The sequence below is a fragment of the Eleutherodactylus coqui genome, chromosome 1, assembly GCF_035609145.1.
Source record: "Eleutherodactylus coqui strain aEleCoq1 chromosome 1, aEleCoq1.hap1, whole genome shotgun sequence".
Lineage (NCBI taxonomy): Eukaryota > Metazoa > Chordata > Amphibia > Anura > Eleutherodactylidae > Eleutherodactylus > Eleutherodactylus coqui.
In genome coordinates this window covers 381,750,001-381,767,967 of record NC_089837.1, presented here as the reverse complement: position 1 = coordinate 381,767,967, position 17,967 = coordinate 381,750,001, and the positions used below count along the sequence as shown (strand labels likewise).

Below are 17,967 nucleotides of genomic sequence, written 5' to 3'. Positions count from 1 at the left end.
CTTAGTAACCATTAATCATTCCTCAACTGCTGTAGTAAAATGGGCATGTACATGTATGCTATCTCATTAATGCCTTTTTTCTGGCGTGATGTGAATTGAGCTAGAATTAAGAAAGACACTGATGACGTCGGTAGTTTGCTGCAACCAGGGAGCAGTCCTGAACACTGTCCAGTGTCTAGAAGGGTGCATGCTGGATCATATGTCAGGAAAATCTACCTTGTTTTATATGCAATTTCCAATATTATGGCTTTCACCCCTTTAGGCCAGTGAGAAAAAATGTGCAGCCCTGTAGTGCCTTTGTCGATACAGGACAGTTACCACTAGGGGGTGCTCAAGTTCAGTGATTGCAAACAAAGGTTTTTACTTGTAAACAAGGAAACTACTTTTGGCATACTTCTTATTACATGACAAGGGGGCATAAAACGGGTGAGTTACTCTTGCCAATGCAGACACCCCTCCTACGTGGTATCCTCAGCTCTAGTCACAAGGTGGTCAGATCTTCTTTCTGAGCACTGATAGTAAACACGCCGGTTGGACCTTGTGGAAGGGATTCTGGGCAGATTTCTGTGTAATGTACAAGTTCTATCGGAACGTCTCACAACGATTGATACTTTTCTATTGTTACATTACCAACTGCAGCCGCTGTGACCCGTAGGGCGTTTTACTTCAAGGAAAACTGTGTTGTTAGACATTGATTGATACATTGTACATCCGAGACAAGCCACACTGTCTGAAGGAGGACGTTCAGAAGTGTGAATGGGTATGTGTGACGGCAGTAACCACATGTAGCTGAAACCCCGCTCGCCCATGGCATCTGATGACCATATGATCTTGTTGGCATTATACAACTGTTAGCAGTCGCAGGTGGGCAGGGTTGCACCGCATTACAGTTGCCGCAATGTCACACCGTACCCTACGAGATTAGAAAACCCCCTTCCCTCTCATTTTCTTTCTCCTTTTTCCATCCTGGTTTACCACCTCTTCCCCCCTGATCCATATTTTGTTTTTTGTCACCGCCTCTGTAAACTACAATGTTTTTATTTTTCCGTCAGCATAGCTATATGTGGGCTTGTTTTTTTTGCGGGACAAGTCGTGTGTTTTAGTGGTACCATATAATGTACTGAAAAACTTTTCATAGTAAGGTGAAACAAAAAAAAATGGTAATTTGAGTTTCGTTTTTATGGTGTTCATGGTGCAATAAAAATGACTTATTAATTTTTATTCTGAGGGTGAGTACAATGACAGCTGTACCAAATTTAGATATTTTTTTGAAGTTTTACTAAAACTTTTTAGAAAACAAAGTAGCTTCTTGCTGCATATTCTAGGTCCCATAACATTTATTTATTTTACGCCGATAGAGCTGTGTGAGGGCTTGTTTTTTGTGAGGCATGCTGTAGTTTCTGTTGGTACCATCAGGGCTCAGTCAGACGGGTGTTTGTTTTCTGCACATTGTTTTGCACAAACGCACAAAAATTTGCGTGACTGATGCGGGTGACACGCTTAAAAAAGCGCACTTGGCTGCGCTTATGCGCACATAAAGTGCGCTGCCCGCTATCCCCTGCTGCAGCTGTCACAGCCGCTGCCACATTCCTTGGATGTGCAACCACTGCATACTGTCACATCCAGGGGTTTCACCTTGTGGTCAATGTGGTCGGTGGCAGCAGTGGTGACCCCATTGACATTTAGAGAAGATCGCGATCCTCTGCCACAGCAGTGACAACTGTGGCACTATAAGGCCACAGATGAGCATATTTTTACTCCATATTTGGTCCATGTTCTGCAGACCAGTATATGGAGATAATGTAAATCTAAGTATCTGTTTACATGGCTGAATTTTTGATAGACATGTTTTAAAAACGCAACTTTTTTGCCTAGTTTTGCATACTTTGGTATTATTTTCTATTAGCCATATACGAGTCAGTATTTATAAAATAAAACCAAATGGAGACAAATAAAGATCAAATACTGAGGACAATACTGACATATGGTTGGAATATGAGGAGTAAAACATCCATGTTACGGATCTGTATTATGAATGTGTTAAAATCCGCTCATGTGAAACTGGCCTAAGGGTATGTTCACATACTGCGGATTTTCTGCAGATTTCACCCCTTTATTTGAAAATCTGTAGCATAATTTGACGCGTCGCAGATTTAAATTGCGCAGTTCAATTGGCGCTATAGATTTCCTCCGCACCTTGTTGAGAACAGGGAGCACGTGGTCATAAGTTTGTGTTTAAAAACTGGCAATAGATGGGATTTCTAAAATTCCATCCACAATGCTTGTTCTGTAAATGCTGTGGGTTTCCTCAGCTAATTGCACAGCCGAAAATCCACAGCATTTCCAGTCTACGTGAACTTTACCCTAGGGAGGTTTCACGCAGTTTTTGTGTGTTTTTCATGCTGTTTTTGAATCAAAGCCAGACGTGGTTGCAGCAGGAAGGAGAAGTATAAATCCCTTCTTTATGTCGCCTGTTCCTCTAGAATCCACATCTGACTTTGGCTCAAAAAACTGCATGAAAAACACACAAAAACTGTGCATGAAACCATCTTCATACTTTTAATACCGGTACATACAGAGATTCATGATGTCCAGAGGGAAATGCTTGCAGTCAGATATATTCTTCTTTACTTTCAGAGGTTGACACTCTTTCCTGATTGGTGCTCACAGTGGAGGGGTTGTTATAGTGTATCAACGTAGATATACAAGTCCTCAGTATGGAATCGGAACTTTCAGTGACTCCATTCACCGCGTATTATGCATGTATACATTGCACTCGTAATACACTACGAAAGTATGCTTGTCTGAGCCGGCCCTTAGGGCTAGGTCTTATTTGTAACTTCTGTTTCCATTCACCGACAGCATGCAGCAGTTATTGCACTTTGCTAACTAAAGAATGAATTCTCCATTATAGATTATTAAATATTCTTTCATCGTTTATTTGAAGGCTACATTTTACTTTCCACAGACAATGCCAATAAAAAATATCCACCTACTGCAGCAACCCAGACAGAGGAGTTACTAAGCAGCGAGGGGAAATGAGATAGTAGTCACGGTGGCTCTGCTGCTCCTCTTGGCAGAGTAGAAAAATGCCGGTCTTAAGGACAGACTATACCAGTGGTAAAAATATAGGCAGATATGAATGCCTGCTCCCCGCAGAGTCCGGTAGGAGAAGATGTTAGTTTGTTGTGACACCAGTCCTTATATGGGTAGGGACCCATTCCGGACAAAAGTAATAAATATACAAATTGGAGAACTAAACTTTAATAGGGGTAGTAATCCTTGCTCCTGGAGCGTTAGTGTGGTACCTCAGTGAAGTATCTTGTTGATGATGGGAAGAGACTCCAGGCAACAGACTATAGATGGTAAAACAACTTTTAACTTCTTAATGCAGGAAGACAGAGTACTTGATATTCCAGTTACATTGCATTAAATGGAGGCAGATGATGAACTGAAATTACACTTGCAGACATTGATGAATTTAGCACACACTTCTAGACTTTGATCACTTTTGAACCTTGTTCTTCTCAGGAAACTGTTACAAGACATTGCATTTGTAAACTCCCAGCTTTTCCTCTTTGGCTTTGACTATTGCATTGACACACTGATTCCTGAGTTGATTTCCTGCATCTCTCTTTTTTCTCCTTTCTCTCTCTCCTTTGCTAACTCTCCAGTATAACTTGGCTTGGCACTCACGCTTGTTCTTCCAGCTTCTCACCACACTGACTGTTAGTAAAGATGCTCTCCTTGTTCCTCCCCGGACTCTATCTCTGGACTAGACTTCCTCCATGACTAGGCCCCAGGACTAGAGTGACTAACCCCACCCACTCTTTACCTTTTATACTCTAAGTCTCCACTAATACTGAGTTAAGGGAAAGCTAAATAGCCAATCCCAAATCTAGCTAGTGGTGGCTGACAGGTGTGAAAGCACATTAGGGTACATTCTGTACATTCATTCAGAGTTCGGTGGTAGGAACACCAGAAATTAACATATTATTTTCCTTTTAAAGGGATATATACACATTTAAAGTCATATACACATAATTTAGATTAGGTAGTAATAGCAGTGCTATGGGACCCCAACTCTGGGGTACTACACTTCCATTGTACCTACAACTTTTGTAAAGCTGTGTTCCACTTTGTAGACTTTTGCTGAAGGCACAGTTTACTGAATGAGTCATTTATTCTGGGAAACGATATAGTATGAAGCTGCACTGCTTAGAATGACATTTAACATTACCTGTTATGTGATATTGTCCCTGTTACAGAAAAATGGCAAAGATACCGCTGCTAGTGGATGTGGACTGTGGTGTGGATGATGCTCAGGCTCTAATGATGGCTCTCGCTGCACCAGAGGTCGAGGTCCTAGGAATAACCTGCTGCTTCGGGAACACAACCATTGATCATGTCTGTAAGAATGTCCTGCGGGTTCTTCAAGTGTGCAACAGGATGGAGGTAGTAATACACCCTGGGGATTGCTAAAATCAAACTTTTGTTTTCCTTTAGGATCATAATATAACAAGAGTACATTACCTGCGTCACCTGTCCGTGGCAGCTCAGTGTGATCATGGGGACACCAGGTTCCAAGACAACTATTCAAAATACTTCTTTCAAGAGAGTTTCACATACTGTGTTTTTTTTCCTTTTTTGCTAAAGACATGGTATTACTGGCAGCTTTTTGAGATATTGTCAAAAGTGGATTCAAAAGGAATGGGAAATATAGAAGAAGGTCTTAACGTGTCCATTCACATTACACTAAAGATGATCAAAATAGACAATATCAACCAAAACGGTCATTAGTCAGGTGAAATCTAGCAACAGACAATTGTTTTAGCCAACAGATCACAGTTTGTGATTGGCTTGAAACCAGTTGGCCATGTTTGAACGTTTTGCCTAACATTTGGACAAATGATCTTTTGTTCTTATAAAAGATCTGTCATCCACAAATGATCTTTCTTGGAAAGAACTTTAATACAATGATCTTTCATTCGTCAGCCAGTGTCCATATTGGCTGTTACAGCCTACTTCTCTCTATCTTCAGTGTATGTTCACACAGTCCATATTCACTGGGGACTTTTTGCAATGGAAGATTGGCAGCAAATGGTGCAGATTTCACCTTTCGGATTGCAAAGGGTAAAATCTGCACTCAAATATGCAGCAAACCTTTGACATGTGGATTTTAAATCCACAGTGTATGTCAGTTCCACTGCAGATTCCACGTGGAATTTTTCCGCACCGTGCTGGCTGGATTTGTTAAATCTCATCTACATGCTCTCTACTGTAAATATTGCAGATTTTCCATGTAGAACTTCCACATCATTTATACCGCAAGCAAACATACGCTTAGACTATGTCCACACAGGACAGATTTGTTGCAGAATGTCCATGGCAGACATTACGCAGCAGAGCCCTGGCAGATCCAGATTTTGACGCAAATTTTAATTCGCATTTTGGTGCAGAATTCACCCCCTCTCATTAAAACAGGGTGGAATCTGCACCTCAGATCTGGTGCAATAAGTGACATACTTCTGATTTGAAATCTACACTGCATGTCAATTGTCACACAGCATGTGGACGGGTTTTTGAAAATATGAAGCAAATCCATCCCATGTGAACTTAGCTTTATACTTCTTCCTGCTGGGTCCACTTCTAGCTTTAGCTGAAAAAAGCTGTGTCAAAAACTGTAGTAGCGTTTTCCCCAAAATGCTGGGTGCAACATCACTATTATAGGCATACAGGCACTGGCGTAACTATGGAGGATGTGGTTGCACCCGGGCCCAGGACCCTTAGAGGGCCCATAAGGCTTCTCTTCCGTATACGGAGCCCAGTACTATGAATAAAGTATTATAGTTGGGGGCCCTGTTACAGTTTTGCATTGGTGCCCAGGAGCTTCAAGTTAGGCCTCTGATCAAGGGGTTAAGAGAAGTTGGGGGGCCCCAAGATAAACTTTTGCACCCGGGCCCATGAGACTTAAGCTATGCCCCTGCATACAGGCATAGACATTCTCCCCACAGGAGGTCTGTAACTGCAACCGTAGAGCAATATTATAACTGAAGAACTAATGGGTAAAACACAAAAGGGGCCTTAACATCAATTATTCTTTTTTAGTGGTTTTATTGAAGTAAGGATTTGTAGACTCAGAACGGTCACATTCTTTCAAATTTGCAGTAGAGTTGGGTTAGCCTGAGTGAGACGAGGATGGAAGTCTACAGCTTTTGAAGAATATTAATGTGTATCTATGTGATGAATTGTCAGATCCCAGTGTTTCGTGGTGCATCTAATTCACTTCTGGGAGAGATCAGTGCTCAGTATTCCCATTTTGGAGGTGATGGTTTAGGAGATGCAGAAGATCCCAGCAGCCCAGGACTAGAATACTTACAGGAGGAAGATGCTGTCCACGCTCTCATAAGGATCATTAATCAGTATGAGGGTAAAGTAAGTAAAACGTACAGTTTGTGTGTTTTAATCTCAATAGTACTGATGAGCATAAGAGGGTTTGTCGCATCTGAACAACCTAGGAGATCATCTGCAAGGGAAATGTGGCACCTAAACGATGCGACTAGCATGTAATATATGGTCTCACTGAGGGGAAGACGCAGTTTGCAGTGACTCTCCTCTTGGCTAAGTGGAGAGGGGAAGGAGGTGTTGAGTGGGGGACCCAATCACTGACACCAATATGCTATAATAGGGCATATGGCCAGTGGTAACCCTGGTATGACAACCTGTATAAAGGGGGGAGAGGTTGTCATCTTATGCTTGAGATGAGCTGATGTATTCACACCTCTTAGGGTGCATTCACACGGGTGAGTTTCACGCATGATTTCTGTCTGATAGCGATATGTGTTTATTTAAATAAGCAATTTTTCTCTCGCAGCAATGTTGCAAAATTGAAAAATTGAGCATTTTTTAATTCTGGGCGATTTCTCACAAGGAATTGCCCATTATTTCCTTTCGAATCTTTAAAAAGAATTGCATCGCACTAACATGCCGATTTTTTTCACCCGTGTGACAATTGCAAATACATACATGAAATGTGTTTTTTTGAAGCAAAAAATGCATCATGCTCACATTCAGAATCACAAGTTTAAGGCTTTCCTCGCATGTGCGAGACGCACAAATCCCGCATGAATATGAACCTTATTCTTTTGAATGGGGTCATACACATGAGCGATGTTTTCCAGTATCGCATCGTCCATTGTTTTCAATAGGGCCAGCTGCAGCATCGCACTGCATGCTAGGTGCACACGAGTGCGATGTCTCTCTATTAAAAAAATAATTGGAGACATTCTGCGATCTTACATGGCAGAGGATCGCTTCTTCTCTGAAGTAATGTGAGGCAATTATATAAAAACGTCTTGCATCTGTGAAAACTGCACATTCCCATGTGTGATATCAGGCCAAGTTTCACAGTCGAATATCGCGCTAGCCTGTGTGAAGTTAGCCTAAGAGTATGTCATGGGTCTGAGTTTTTCAGACTGATATTGCCCTCCCCCATGTGAATGCACCATTAGCCTTCTTTCACACAAGCGCATATACGCTACATTGGGAGTGAAAAATCTGGTGAACAGGCGCAAACGTTTGTGCGCCCGTTCATATGGCCTGGTGAGGCTGGCGCCGAGCTCACCAGGCCATCGCCCATTTCCTCTCCCTCCCCATTGCAGGCTCACCTCTTGTTCCTCCCCACTCGTTCTGTGCAATGGGAGGGGGCGGGGAAGAGGCAGAGCTAAGTGCCTGTCCCCCCCGCCTCCTCTCATTGATGGCTATGGACAAGGGGCAGGGAGTGGGTGGGTGCTTAGCTCCACCCACACCCATGGTGAGCTTGCACGGGGGGAGAGTTTAGCAGCCCTGCTGCTAAACTCCCTCCCACCTATGGCCGCTGCCATGGCCTCCCATAGGAGCCCATGCAGCGGTCGACGTATGTCAGCCCAAAAGATAATTCCAGGACTATCTTCTGGGCCCGACGTAAAAACGCCCGGTGCTATGTTGGCCTGGCGCTTTTACGTCTCAGGAATACGGCCATGTGATCTGATACATTGGAATCAAATGCATCAGATCACAGCGCATATCAGCCGGCCGTGAAAACAGCCAGCTGATATAAGCTCAAGTGAAAGAAGCCTTATGTTGAATATCCTTTATTCAACTAGTTAATGGGTCTATTTTACTACTTGCAATCAGGTAAATGATGAGATGCTTGGAACAAGCCGGACACAATAACAAGTCCAGGTGTTGCCGGCTGCCAATTAGCGGTGAACCATATGTGGTTGCAGCGGACCAACTGTACCAGGTTCAGCCACCCCTACACAACTATGTTATCTCCTTGGAATGAACAGAAGATTAATTTACGCTCATCAGATCACATAGTACCCAGTCTTTATCTACTCTGCCAATTATTGTGTATGTTTAGATTAACACACCCAACTTTCTGTGACATCACATGAATGTAATTTCTTTGTTTCTCCCTGTAACATATTAAGATAAACCTGGTAGCCTTGGGACCCCTGACTAATCTGGCCCTGGCAGTCAAAATTGATCCAAGCCTTCCAAAGAAGCTGAATAAACTGTGCATAATGGGAGGAAACCTAGAAGGTAATGGACTTCACTGACCAGACCAACTATAGTGTGGGCCATGGTAAAGTAGCCTGGCACCACACTCTTCTGAAAGCCGTCTAAAAGGAAATCTTTGCTCATAGCAACCAATCACAGCACAGCTTTCATTCCAGCTCAGCAGGATAAGAAATGAGAGCTCCACTATGAGTGGTTGCTATGGGCAAAGGTGCCAGGCTAATTTTCCGTGGCCCATTCTACGTATGTTATCCCTAGTCATTCTTGTACTCCAAATGTAGGCAAATGTTATTATATTCGCGTTGGAGCTTACGTCACAAATTCTGTTACATTTGATGGGAAGAATAGCACCTGATGCAGCGATATTCTTCATGTCCAAATAGCAGACAGGATGATAGAAGCGGGAAGATTGCATTGTCAGTCGGTCAGGTCCATCAGTATATGTTCTACGAATTGAGCTCTGCACTGTGATTTTATATATATCTCAAGGCAAAGGCGCAAATCTGAATTGGGGAAAAAAAACACCTTGCATCACTTCAGTGAAATTGTGATCCTCCGGCGCCACGTATAATGCACGTCGGAGGATCGGCATTTCCTATTGATTTCAATGGGAAACAACACATTACTCAGCATGCGATGTGTTTGGCTGTCCCATTGAAAACAAGGAGCGAGGGACGCAAGAAAATGGAACACTTTTTTACCGCTCACGGCGCACAAAGCTTGCGCAAGATTTATGCTTGTTGGAAAGTATCCTTAGGGCTCATTTCCATGACCATATTCGTTTTATTGCTGCGTGAGCTAGCTATTCTTGCATATGGTAGCGGATGTGCACTGCTCATGACAGAGTATCTCATGCATGCAGTCATGAGCAGTGTGACTAGTTTATTTCTTTGTTCCCCGCTCTGTTGCATATTCAGTGCCGCACATAAGCAATGTATTATGTATGGACAGCATTTAATACACAACCCATAGAGAACAATAAGGCTGTATGCGTGTAATACGCAGTAGAATGAAACATGCTGCATTCTTTTTTGCATGCGTATTACACACAGTGAATATTCACAAGTGTGAATGGATCAATAAAAATCAATGTACTTTCATCAACTCCATTAATCACATAAAACGCAGTGAGAATACGGTCGTGGGACTGAGTCCGTAGGTTTTATGTCCACTTATACGCATGGATTCCACTGCTGAATCCTGCAGGGGTAGCTGTGCATGCCCGCGGACATGACAGGAGAAACGCAGCTTCTTACCTCTCCGGATCCAGCGCGGGGTGGCAGGATCTTCTTTCTTCAGCACGGCGAATGCATCTGGGAAAGGAAACAGTGCCATTTTTTCTATTTTGAATCTCCTGTTTTCCTGTGGATCAGCGGCACCTCCATAGCGATAGCCGCAGGTGTGCCGTTGTGGGGGCGGCTTCCATTGACTTGAATGGAAGCCGTCACTGCCGGATCGGCAGGAAAATGGAGTATGCTACGATTTCTTCCTGCACGTGTGATCCGCATGTCGGGAAAAAAAAAATCACATTTGCATGCTTTTACGTGCCATGCGGATGCTAATGCATCCCTATGGGCGGCAAGAGGTGCGGATCTCCGGCACAGGAGACGTGTGGATTTTATTATTGAAATCCGCATGTGGACATTGGGCCTTAGGCCCCCTGAATTGCCGCAGAATTTCCACCTGTGCCCGCCTGCATAGGATTGCCTTAGAGATGAGCGAGTATACTCGCTAAGGCACATTACTCGAGCGAGTAGTGCCTTAGCCAAGTATCTCCCCGCTGAAGTTTTTGCACTGCTATTGACAAATACATGTACATAAAGTTTAGGCAAATTTTACAGTGTTGACCCTTATTTTTCAAGACTTCTGCTCTTCGCCCTGGCATGCCGGATATCACTTTCTGGGCCAAATCCTGACTGATGGCCACCCATTCTTCCTAATCAATGCTTGGAGTTTATCACAATTTCCATGGTTTTGTTTGCCCACCTGCTTTTAGGGGAATGACAACAGGTTCTCCATTAAAGGTCCCTTTAAAAACAATGGGAGAGTTGTTCCGAAAGAACGCCAAAAAATAGGACATGCAGTTACTTTTAACCTCGCAGCATCGCTGTTAGGGAAAAAAAATTGTTTCTACGAATAACTCCATTTAAAAGAACGAAGTTCATATTCACGCAAGTTTTGTGCATGTAGCCTAAAGCCTCATTCAGACGAGCGTGTTTACGTGCGAACATACGTCCGCACAAAACCACGCATCTATTAGAACCATTGGTTCCCTATGGTGTGTTCACATGTCCGTGTTTTACAGGCTTTCAAACGCAAGTACCTGCAAAACATAGAGCATACATGCACCATAGGTCCTTGGTGCGTGTCAATATTTCCCAGCGGGGAGTCCCCTTGTCCCTGAACACTGTGACAGCATTGTCACTGTGTTCATTGACAAGGGGACTCCCCGTTGGGAGTAAAGAATCCCCTGCCACAGCTGTGGCAGAGGATCGCGATGTTCTGTCATTGCATTCAATGGAGTCACCGCTGCTGCTGGCGGACCCTTTGAAAGCAATAGGACGCCGCCACCCCCGCTGCGATTTTCAGGGAAGGGCTTTAAATTTAAGCCCTTCCCTTAAAATCATTTCTAGTTAGGGTAAAAAAAAAAAAAATATATATATATATATATATATATCACCTCTCTGGCGCTGTTGGGGCTCGGCGCGTCTTCTCTGCTTGGTCCCCGGCAGTGTAATGAAGTTCTTTCAGCAGGCAGGAATTTAAAATCACATGTCAATTCTTTTGTCTTTTCCGCAGCGGCCTCTCTCCTCTCTATGGGGAGAGAAAGACGCAGCGGAATGCTGATGGCCAAACCGCTCCAAAACCCGTGGATAAAGTCCACAGGTTTTGAAGCTGCGCTTTTCCCGCGGAAATGTTGTGGTTTTTCAGTGCGGCCATTCTGCAGGAATTCCGGTGAAATTCCATCCTGTGTGACCCCATTCTAAATGTGTCCAAAGCCTTTAAACAATTGCTAGTTTTCTGATTATATAATCTTTTTAAACAGGCGGAGTACCTAATAACAGTCCGTTGTATAGTTAGTATTTTTTTAAATCTGAATAGTTTTTATAAATATGCTGTATTTTATTGTGTTTCAGGCAGAGGGAACAGGTCTGTTTGTGCAGAATTTAACTTCTGCCTGGATCCAGAAGCTGCCTATATAGTAACCAATGAGTTCACCTGTCCGATGTTTATTGCCACGCTGGAGTTCACCCGGGAGAACTGCCTTACCGCGGTATGTATTCAGCAGATCGTGCTCTAATAGTAAACGATCGCGCTGACAAACCGCAGTATCTGCCAGCATCAAGGATACTTTTGCTTAAAGTCTTTGAATCCAGCCTCAGTTCCTTCCAAGGTTTCCAATCTTTAAGGCTATGTGAACACGGATGTTATTTAGGGGGCCTTCACACTGGCGAGAAAATTGAGATTTGTGCGTTGCGAGATGCACAAATATGAACCCCATTCTTTTAAATGGGTCCATACACATTAGCAATGTTTTCCCACATGGCACCGTTGTGTGATGCTGTGCAGGAAACAAATCGCAACTTGTTCTGTCTTTCTGTGATATTGCCCATTGTCTTCAACACGGCTGGCGCTGCGAGGGAGAACATGGCGATCTCCTGCCCTGGTGGGGATAAAGGGAACCCCTGCAAGGGATGTGAGGCTGTTTCCATGTGAAAACGCTTGGCATCCAGGGGTTTTCAGAAGGATTGCGAGGGCGATATCGGGCCGTGAATCACGTGGGCCTTGCTAGTGTAAAGGAGCCCTGTGTCCGATTTTCAGGCCAATTTTTCAGTCTAAAACTTGAACAGAAATAGAACCCATTCATTTGATTGAGGGTATTCACAAACGAATAGTCCGAGTAAAGAAAAAAAAAAAAGAACAAAAACGGAGCATGTCTTATTTTCGGATGAGAAAATTAAATGTTATTTGCAGTGTCCTGCACATGACAGACCGTGTATGCATGTGCTGTCCGATGCGAGTTACAGCCAAGAATCTCAGACACAACTTAAAATTTTTCTGTGTGCAAGTAGCCTTATTTCGAGAACAGAATTGAAAACCTGGATGGAGCCATAGCATTTAGGGCTCATTAACACGATCGAATAGGACCCAATTATTTCAATGGGTTCAACATTGCATGTTTTTCACACATATTTTGGTTGTGTGAAAAAACCACAGCATGCCCCATATTGGTGCATATTACGCACTGAAATAGTCCATGGAAATGAATGGACGTGCGTCAGTACGCAGGAAACTCATGTATTTGCTGCGTATTTACATAAGAAATCAATGGTATTTTTAGACCCTGCCAAAGATCAAAGTGGCGGTGTTGTCCTTTCACCAAACTATCTATATTAGTAGGTTGGCGGATAGTAACTGGTCACGAGCCGCTCAGTCTGTATTCAATATTGCTATTACATATGAGGGCTACAGCTTCTGTGATTTACCTTTCTTTCCACTGTCCTTATAGTAAGATGTGTGTGCTGCTTAAACACTGATGGTTTACCTAGATGTCATATCTACCGTATGTATAATCAGTCTTATACTATTGGAATGTATTTCATGAGTAATTAGGGGTTTGGGCTAAGGGCGACAGAACGTGACTGAGAGGAGTGGGGGCCGACGCTAAAACTTCTCCAGGGAGTGTTGGGCTGAGAAAGGAAGGTGGGGATGTTGCTGTGATAGTGCAGCAGCGTCACAATATTACTGCACCACACCAAAACCACAGATGATTTTTGCTGCACTTATAGGAGCGCAATTACCCAGCTGGTATAAGTAGAGGGAGGGGGCGATTTTTAAAATATTACAGGTGAGGACACTGCTATAACTACCAAGGAGACCTCTATTATGTCTGCTGAAGCGACAGAATTTCAAGTGATGTATAAGGCCGGCCTGGATCCAGCCGTATCATTGCTGGATCTAGACGGGGCACGGTATCCGGTCTTCTTGTATGTTGTTGAGAAAAACTGTATATGTCAGGCTGTATCTACACGGGCGATTTATGTGTGTTGCAAGATGCAGAAGACACGCACAGAAATAGAACACATTGTTTTCAATAGGTCTGTTTCCACGTGCGATTTTCCTTTTGCAAGGATGACGGAGGAAAAGCAGCATATCCTATTTCTGTGCAAGTTTGCAGAAAATTCACCCATTATTTGTTATGGGCACATTGAAAATTGCATTGCACTTGCATGTACAATCACAGAAAAATGGCCGTTACTTACTGAGTGAGGAGTGCATATAGATGCATCCTCTCACCGTGCAGGTAGCTGACTACCAAATGGAGGAGCCAATAACACCTGTGAGGGCACCGATGAAACAGCCACTCACACTGCCTCCTGATAATGAGGGGGGTGGATGCTTGGCGTACACTCCCACACATAGTGGATACAGGGTGCCAGACCATTCTGATATATGTAGTTCACCATGCAGACCAGCAACCTATTAATGGTGCCATGATAATTCGGCGGGTTGTCCTGCATATCCATCAGTGAACCACATTGGTACTGCCACCCTGGGCTCCGGCTGGAGTCTTAAAGCCACACTGCATGTGAATAATAGATAATAAATGCAAGGCATTGGTTGGATGTTGGCCAAGATACATGAGCCCACTAACCACTTCACGGTTCCTTGCGTTGTAGTGGGTCCCTACACTAATATAAATGCATCACAGAAGGGGAAATCAGGTGTTATTGGCTCCTCCATCCAATTGGTAGTCAGCTACCTGCATGGTGAGAGGAGGATGCATCTATATGCACTCCTCACTCAGTAAGTAACGGCACTTGCATGTACAAGCATTTTTAAACGTTTTCTATTGCAAAAACATGATGCCATTTTCTTGCAAATCAAATGGCACTAGCAGCAAAAATCACATATTTACGGGCACAATATTGGTCTCGGAGTTTCTAGGACTAATATTGCGCTCGCCAGTGTAAATGCAGTTTCACAGATACATTAATTTCAAGGCGACATGCTGGAGCACTGCATCAGGATGTTGGCCATGATGTTGACTATAAAACGTTTGTAATGTGACCTATGCAGAGTAATTCTCCGAAAATAAGATCCTGTCATATTAATTTCTGCCCCAAAAGAGACACAGGGTCTTATTTTCGGGGGATGTCTTATAACAGCGGCAGAGTGGCGCGATTTTACTTTTACTTTTAGAAACAGCGTTCCTGCCTCCGACAACAGCTTTCGCGTACCCCATCATTGGTGAGGTGCGCTAAATGCAAAAAATAGAACAGACAGTGCTCAAAAATCATGTTCAAGTGCAAGTCTGTGAGACTCCCATTAAAATCAAGGGAAGTGCTATACCACGATTACCATGGAGTTCAAAACACTGCAGTAATCACGGTAAAAAAAAAGCCTGTGTGCTACTTACCTAACATGGTCCAGGTCCCTCCTGCTGGTTTGCGAAGTTCCAGCCGCTTGCTTGCAGTCGCTAAAAGAACATCGCTTCCTGGTAATGGAGTTCGTAAACTCCGCCTTCAGGAAGCAATGCCTCTGATTGGCTCAGCCGTGGCACTTGAGAATCAATGTAATGCTCGGTGAACCAATCGCAGCCATCGCATTGAATGCCTCTGATTGGTTCTCAAGCCTTGCAGCTGAGCCAATCAGAGCCATTGCTTCCGATTGGCTCAGCCGCAAGGCTTGAGAACCAATCAGAGCCATTGCTTGCTGGAGGTGGGGTTTACGAACTCTGTTACCAGGAAGCAATGTTCTGTCAGCTGCTGAGGACTGCAAGCAAGCTGCCGCAACTCCGCAGAGCAGTGCGAAGGACCCAAATGGTGCCTGCTAGATAAGCAGTGCTGTTTCCCCCCCCCCCCTCATGTAGAGTAGCTAGGGCTTATTTTCGGAGTAGGGCTTATATTTCAAGCCTGCCCCCAACCCCCCCTAAAAGCAGGGTAGGACTTTTTTTTTTTGTACTTATTTGTATATGGGTATTTGCACTTATGTCCTTTAGTCACCGTATAAAGCACTGTATGAAAGAATGTCGTGTGTGTCCGAATTATTCTCTTTCAGGAGTATTTCAAAAACTGGGTAAACCAAGACACCGAGAAAGCCAGATTTATGAAGAAGATCACAGCTAAGTTGCCTCCAAGACCCACTTTTGTTTCTTATGACTCCTACGCCATGGCTGCAGTAATTGAGGAGAATATAATTACAGAATATATGCAATGTTCTGTGAGTGTGGAGCTGCATGGGAGATATGCCAGAGGAATGCTGGTCCTGGACACAGACGATAAGTGGAAGAAGGAGCATAAAGCTTTCCTGATGAAGAAATGTAATCTAGACCGCTTTAAAGAACGACTATGGAATGCACTTCTCTAGGAAGCAACATAGGGGCCACAGTAATAAAGCACGTTTTATCAATGGTTGTTTTTTTCTTTTACAACTCCTCAATTCGGATGCTTAAAAAAAACAAACTAGCCGCTACACAATATACGAGTAATCTATATAAAAAGTTGAGTACCTTTTACATACACACTATAGTTAGGACCCGATGCCCGAATGGTGACCCCTGCTTACCTGTCCAGCATCTTCTCTGCTGCTGATGTACCGGCCAACCAACATGCGCAGTAGAGGACCCTGCACTGTTGCTACGGCGATGACGCCGGTTCCACAACAATTCTGCAATGATGATTGCAGGATGACCGCAGGATGGACAGTTTCCATGGACTTCAATGGAAGCCGTCCGTGCGTAGCCTGGACAAAATCGCAACATTGTGCGATTTCTCCCCCGCAATCGAGAAATCGCAATCGATTTCCTCTCGTGGGCAACAAAAAAAAGAAAACCCTATTGCATCAAATTCCTGTAATTTTTAAGCCTATCAAAGAGCCTGCATGCTTCCAATGATCTCAGTTCACTGCCGGTTGTACCGGTAACACGCACTTGTACGTCTACAGCTGAACTATACAGCATAAATATTGGTTGAGGTCAGATTTGACAGCACTAAGGCCGGTGTCATACAAGTGTATGTGCATTAGCAAGCGCAACAAAAAAAAACCTCACAACTGTGCTCCCATTCATTGAAATGGGCAATTAGTGGAATTAGTTTAATATGTGCTCTTAATAAGCAGGAAAATAGAGCATGCTGCATATTTTTTTTTAGCACGAAGAAAATGCACCAGCAAAATGCTTATGTGAAAAAACCCATCAATGGATTCGAATCACTGCGTATAGCGCGCAAATGTTTTATGCATGATACACTGCGCAGATTCATTCCTGTGAATCCGGTCTAAAGGTCCTTCTATATGGTGAGATGATTGCTTAAACGGCAGAACGACTGAACGAACTGCCGACATTTCTCGTCCGTATCATTGGGGGCCACAGCCTAGACCATGGGATATAGCCACTGCCCTAGGAGGCGACACTAAGCAAAAAAGTGTCGGCTCCTCCTCCCTGGCTATATTTCCCCTGCAGGCACTCAGCTAATCAGTCTTTAGCTTAGTGTCTGCTAGGAGGCAGACGTGGCTATACACGAGAATCCGGGGAGTCCGGGCTTTACCCTGGCTCTACCGTCCTCCCGGGGAAGACGCAAGCAGGGGGTGTCTCCACCACTTCTGCGGCGTCTCACCCAGAGAAGAAAAAGGGGCCCGACCCTGCAATGCGCATTGGCGTCGGTTACCCGCCAGCCATAGGGCTCCCCCTCCCTGGAGTGGCGCACTTTTTGACCAGTAACGCATAGGGGGAAGCACTGCTGGAGTCAGGTCGACATGTGGCCAGGCTGTGGCTCCCCTGACGGAAGCAAGGTACCTTAGGAGCGGACGAGCAGAACGGGCAGCGGTACGATGGCAGCAGCGGCTCTTCCAGCAGCAGGTGTACGGGCACGGCATACCGGCAGGACGCCGGGCCGCTGGCTGGGCAGGTCACTTCAGGGCGCAGCGCTCCGGGGGGCGGGGCGCCGACGCTGGGCCGGAAAACGTCACTTCCGGGGCAAGCCACGCCCCCTCCGGCCGTGGCAAAGCTAAAAGAAGCACCCGGGCAGAAGAATGGCCGCTCCCAGCAGCAAGACACTTCCGTTGTCTATCGCCACTGAGCCCAGCACTGTGCGCAGTTCTCATCACGCGGCATCCAGCGCTGACACGGCCCTGCAGACTTATTACCACAGAGTGAGCACCCGGACAGCAGCAGCACCTTCTGTAACGGGCACCAGCAGCTGTAGCAGCACCCGCAGCAGTACCTGCCACATACCTGCCAGGCCACCAACGCTACTATTTCCGTGTGGTGGACCCACGTCGACACCTGACGGCCTTCAAGCTTCAGGACCAGAGGCTCCAGCTGGATCAGGGGAATCGCTTAAACAGCTGCTAGACCAGGTAAGCCCTGCCAAGGCAGCACTTCGCTGTGTCTCCCCTCCCCCT

The 17,967-nt window shown here is 44.7% G+C and overlaps 1 protein-coding gene across 2 annotated transcripts; it reads left to right on the top strand.

The window, feature by feature from the left end:
• The first annotated feature begins 353 nt into the window (after positions 1-353).
• On the top strand, positions 354-15,975 carry LOC136578999 (uncharacterized). 2 transcript variants are annotated; one of them, XM_066579243.1, is made up of 6 exons: positions 354-426; positions 4,269-4,455; positions 6,256-6,435; positions 8,475-8,586; positions 11,700-11,836; positions 15,625-15,975. In XM_066579243.1, the coding sequence occupies exons 2-6, from the start codon at positions 4,273-4,275 to the stop codon at positions 15,931-15,933; spliced, it is 921 nt and encodes a 306-aa protein (XP_066435340.1). In that variant the 5' UTR covers positions 354-426; positions 4,269-4,272; the 3' UTR covers positions 15,934-15,975. The 2 variants fall into 2 exon arrangements, with proteins under 2 accessions (XP_066435340.1, XP_066435346.1); XM_066579249.1 differs by lacking the exon at positions 354-426 and adding an exon at positions 688-760.
• Positions 15,976-17,967: the final 1,992 nt, after the last annotated feature.

Bases quoted from the DNA above. Each gene is read 5' to 3' on its own strand.
- LOC136578999 (XM_066579243.1), top strand. From the start codon at position 4,273: ATGGCAAAGATACCGCTGCTAGTGGATGTGGACTGTGGTGTGGATGAT. The intron at 4,456-6,255 runs GTAGTAATACAC...ATGAATTGTCAG, and splicing joins AAGTGTGCAACAGGATGGAG to ATCCCAGTGTTTCGTGGTGC. The intron at 11,837-15,624 runs GTATGTATTCAG...ATTCTCTTTCAG, and splicing joins GGGAGAACTGCCTTACCGCG to GAGTATTTCAAAAACTGGGT.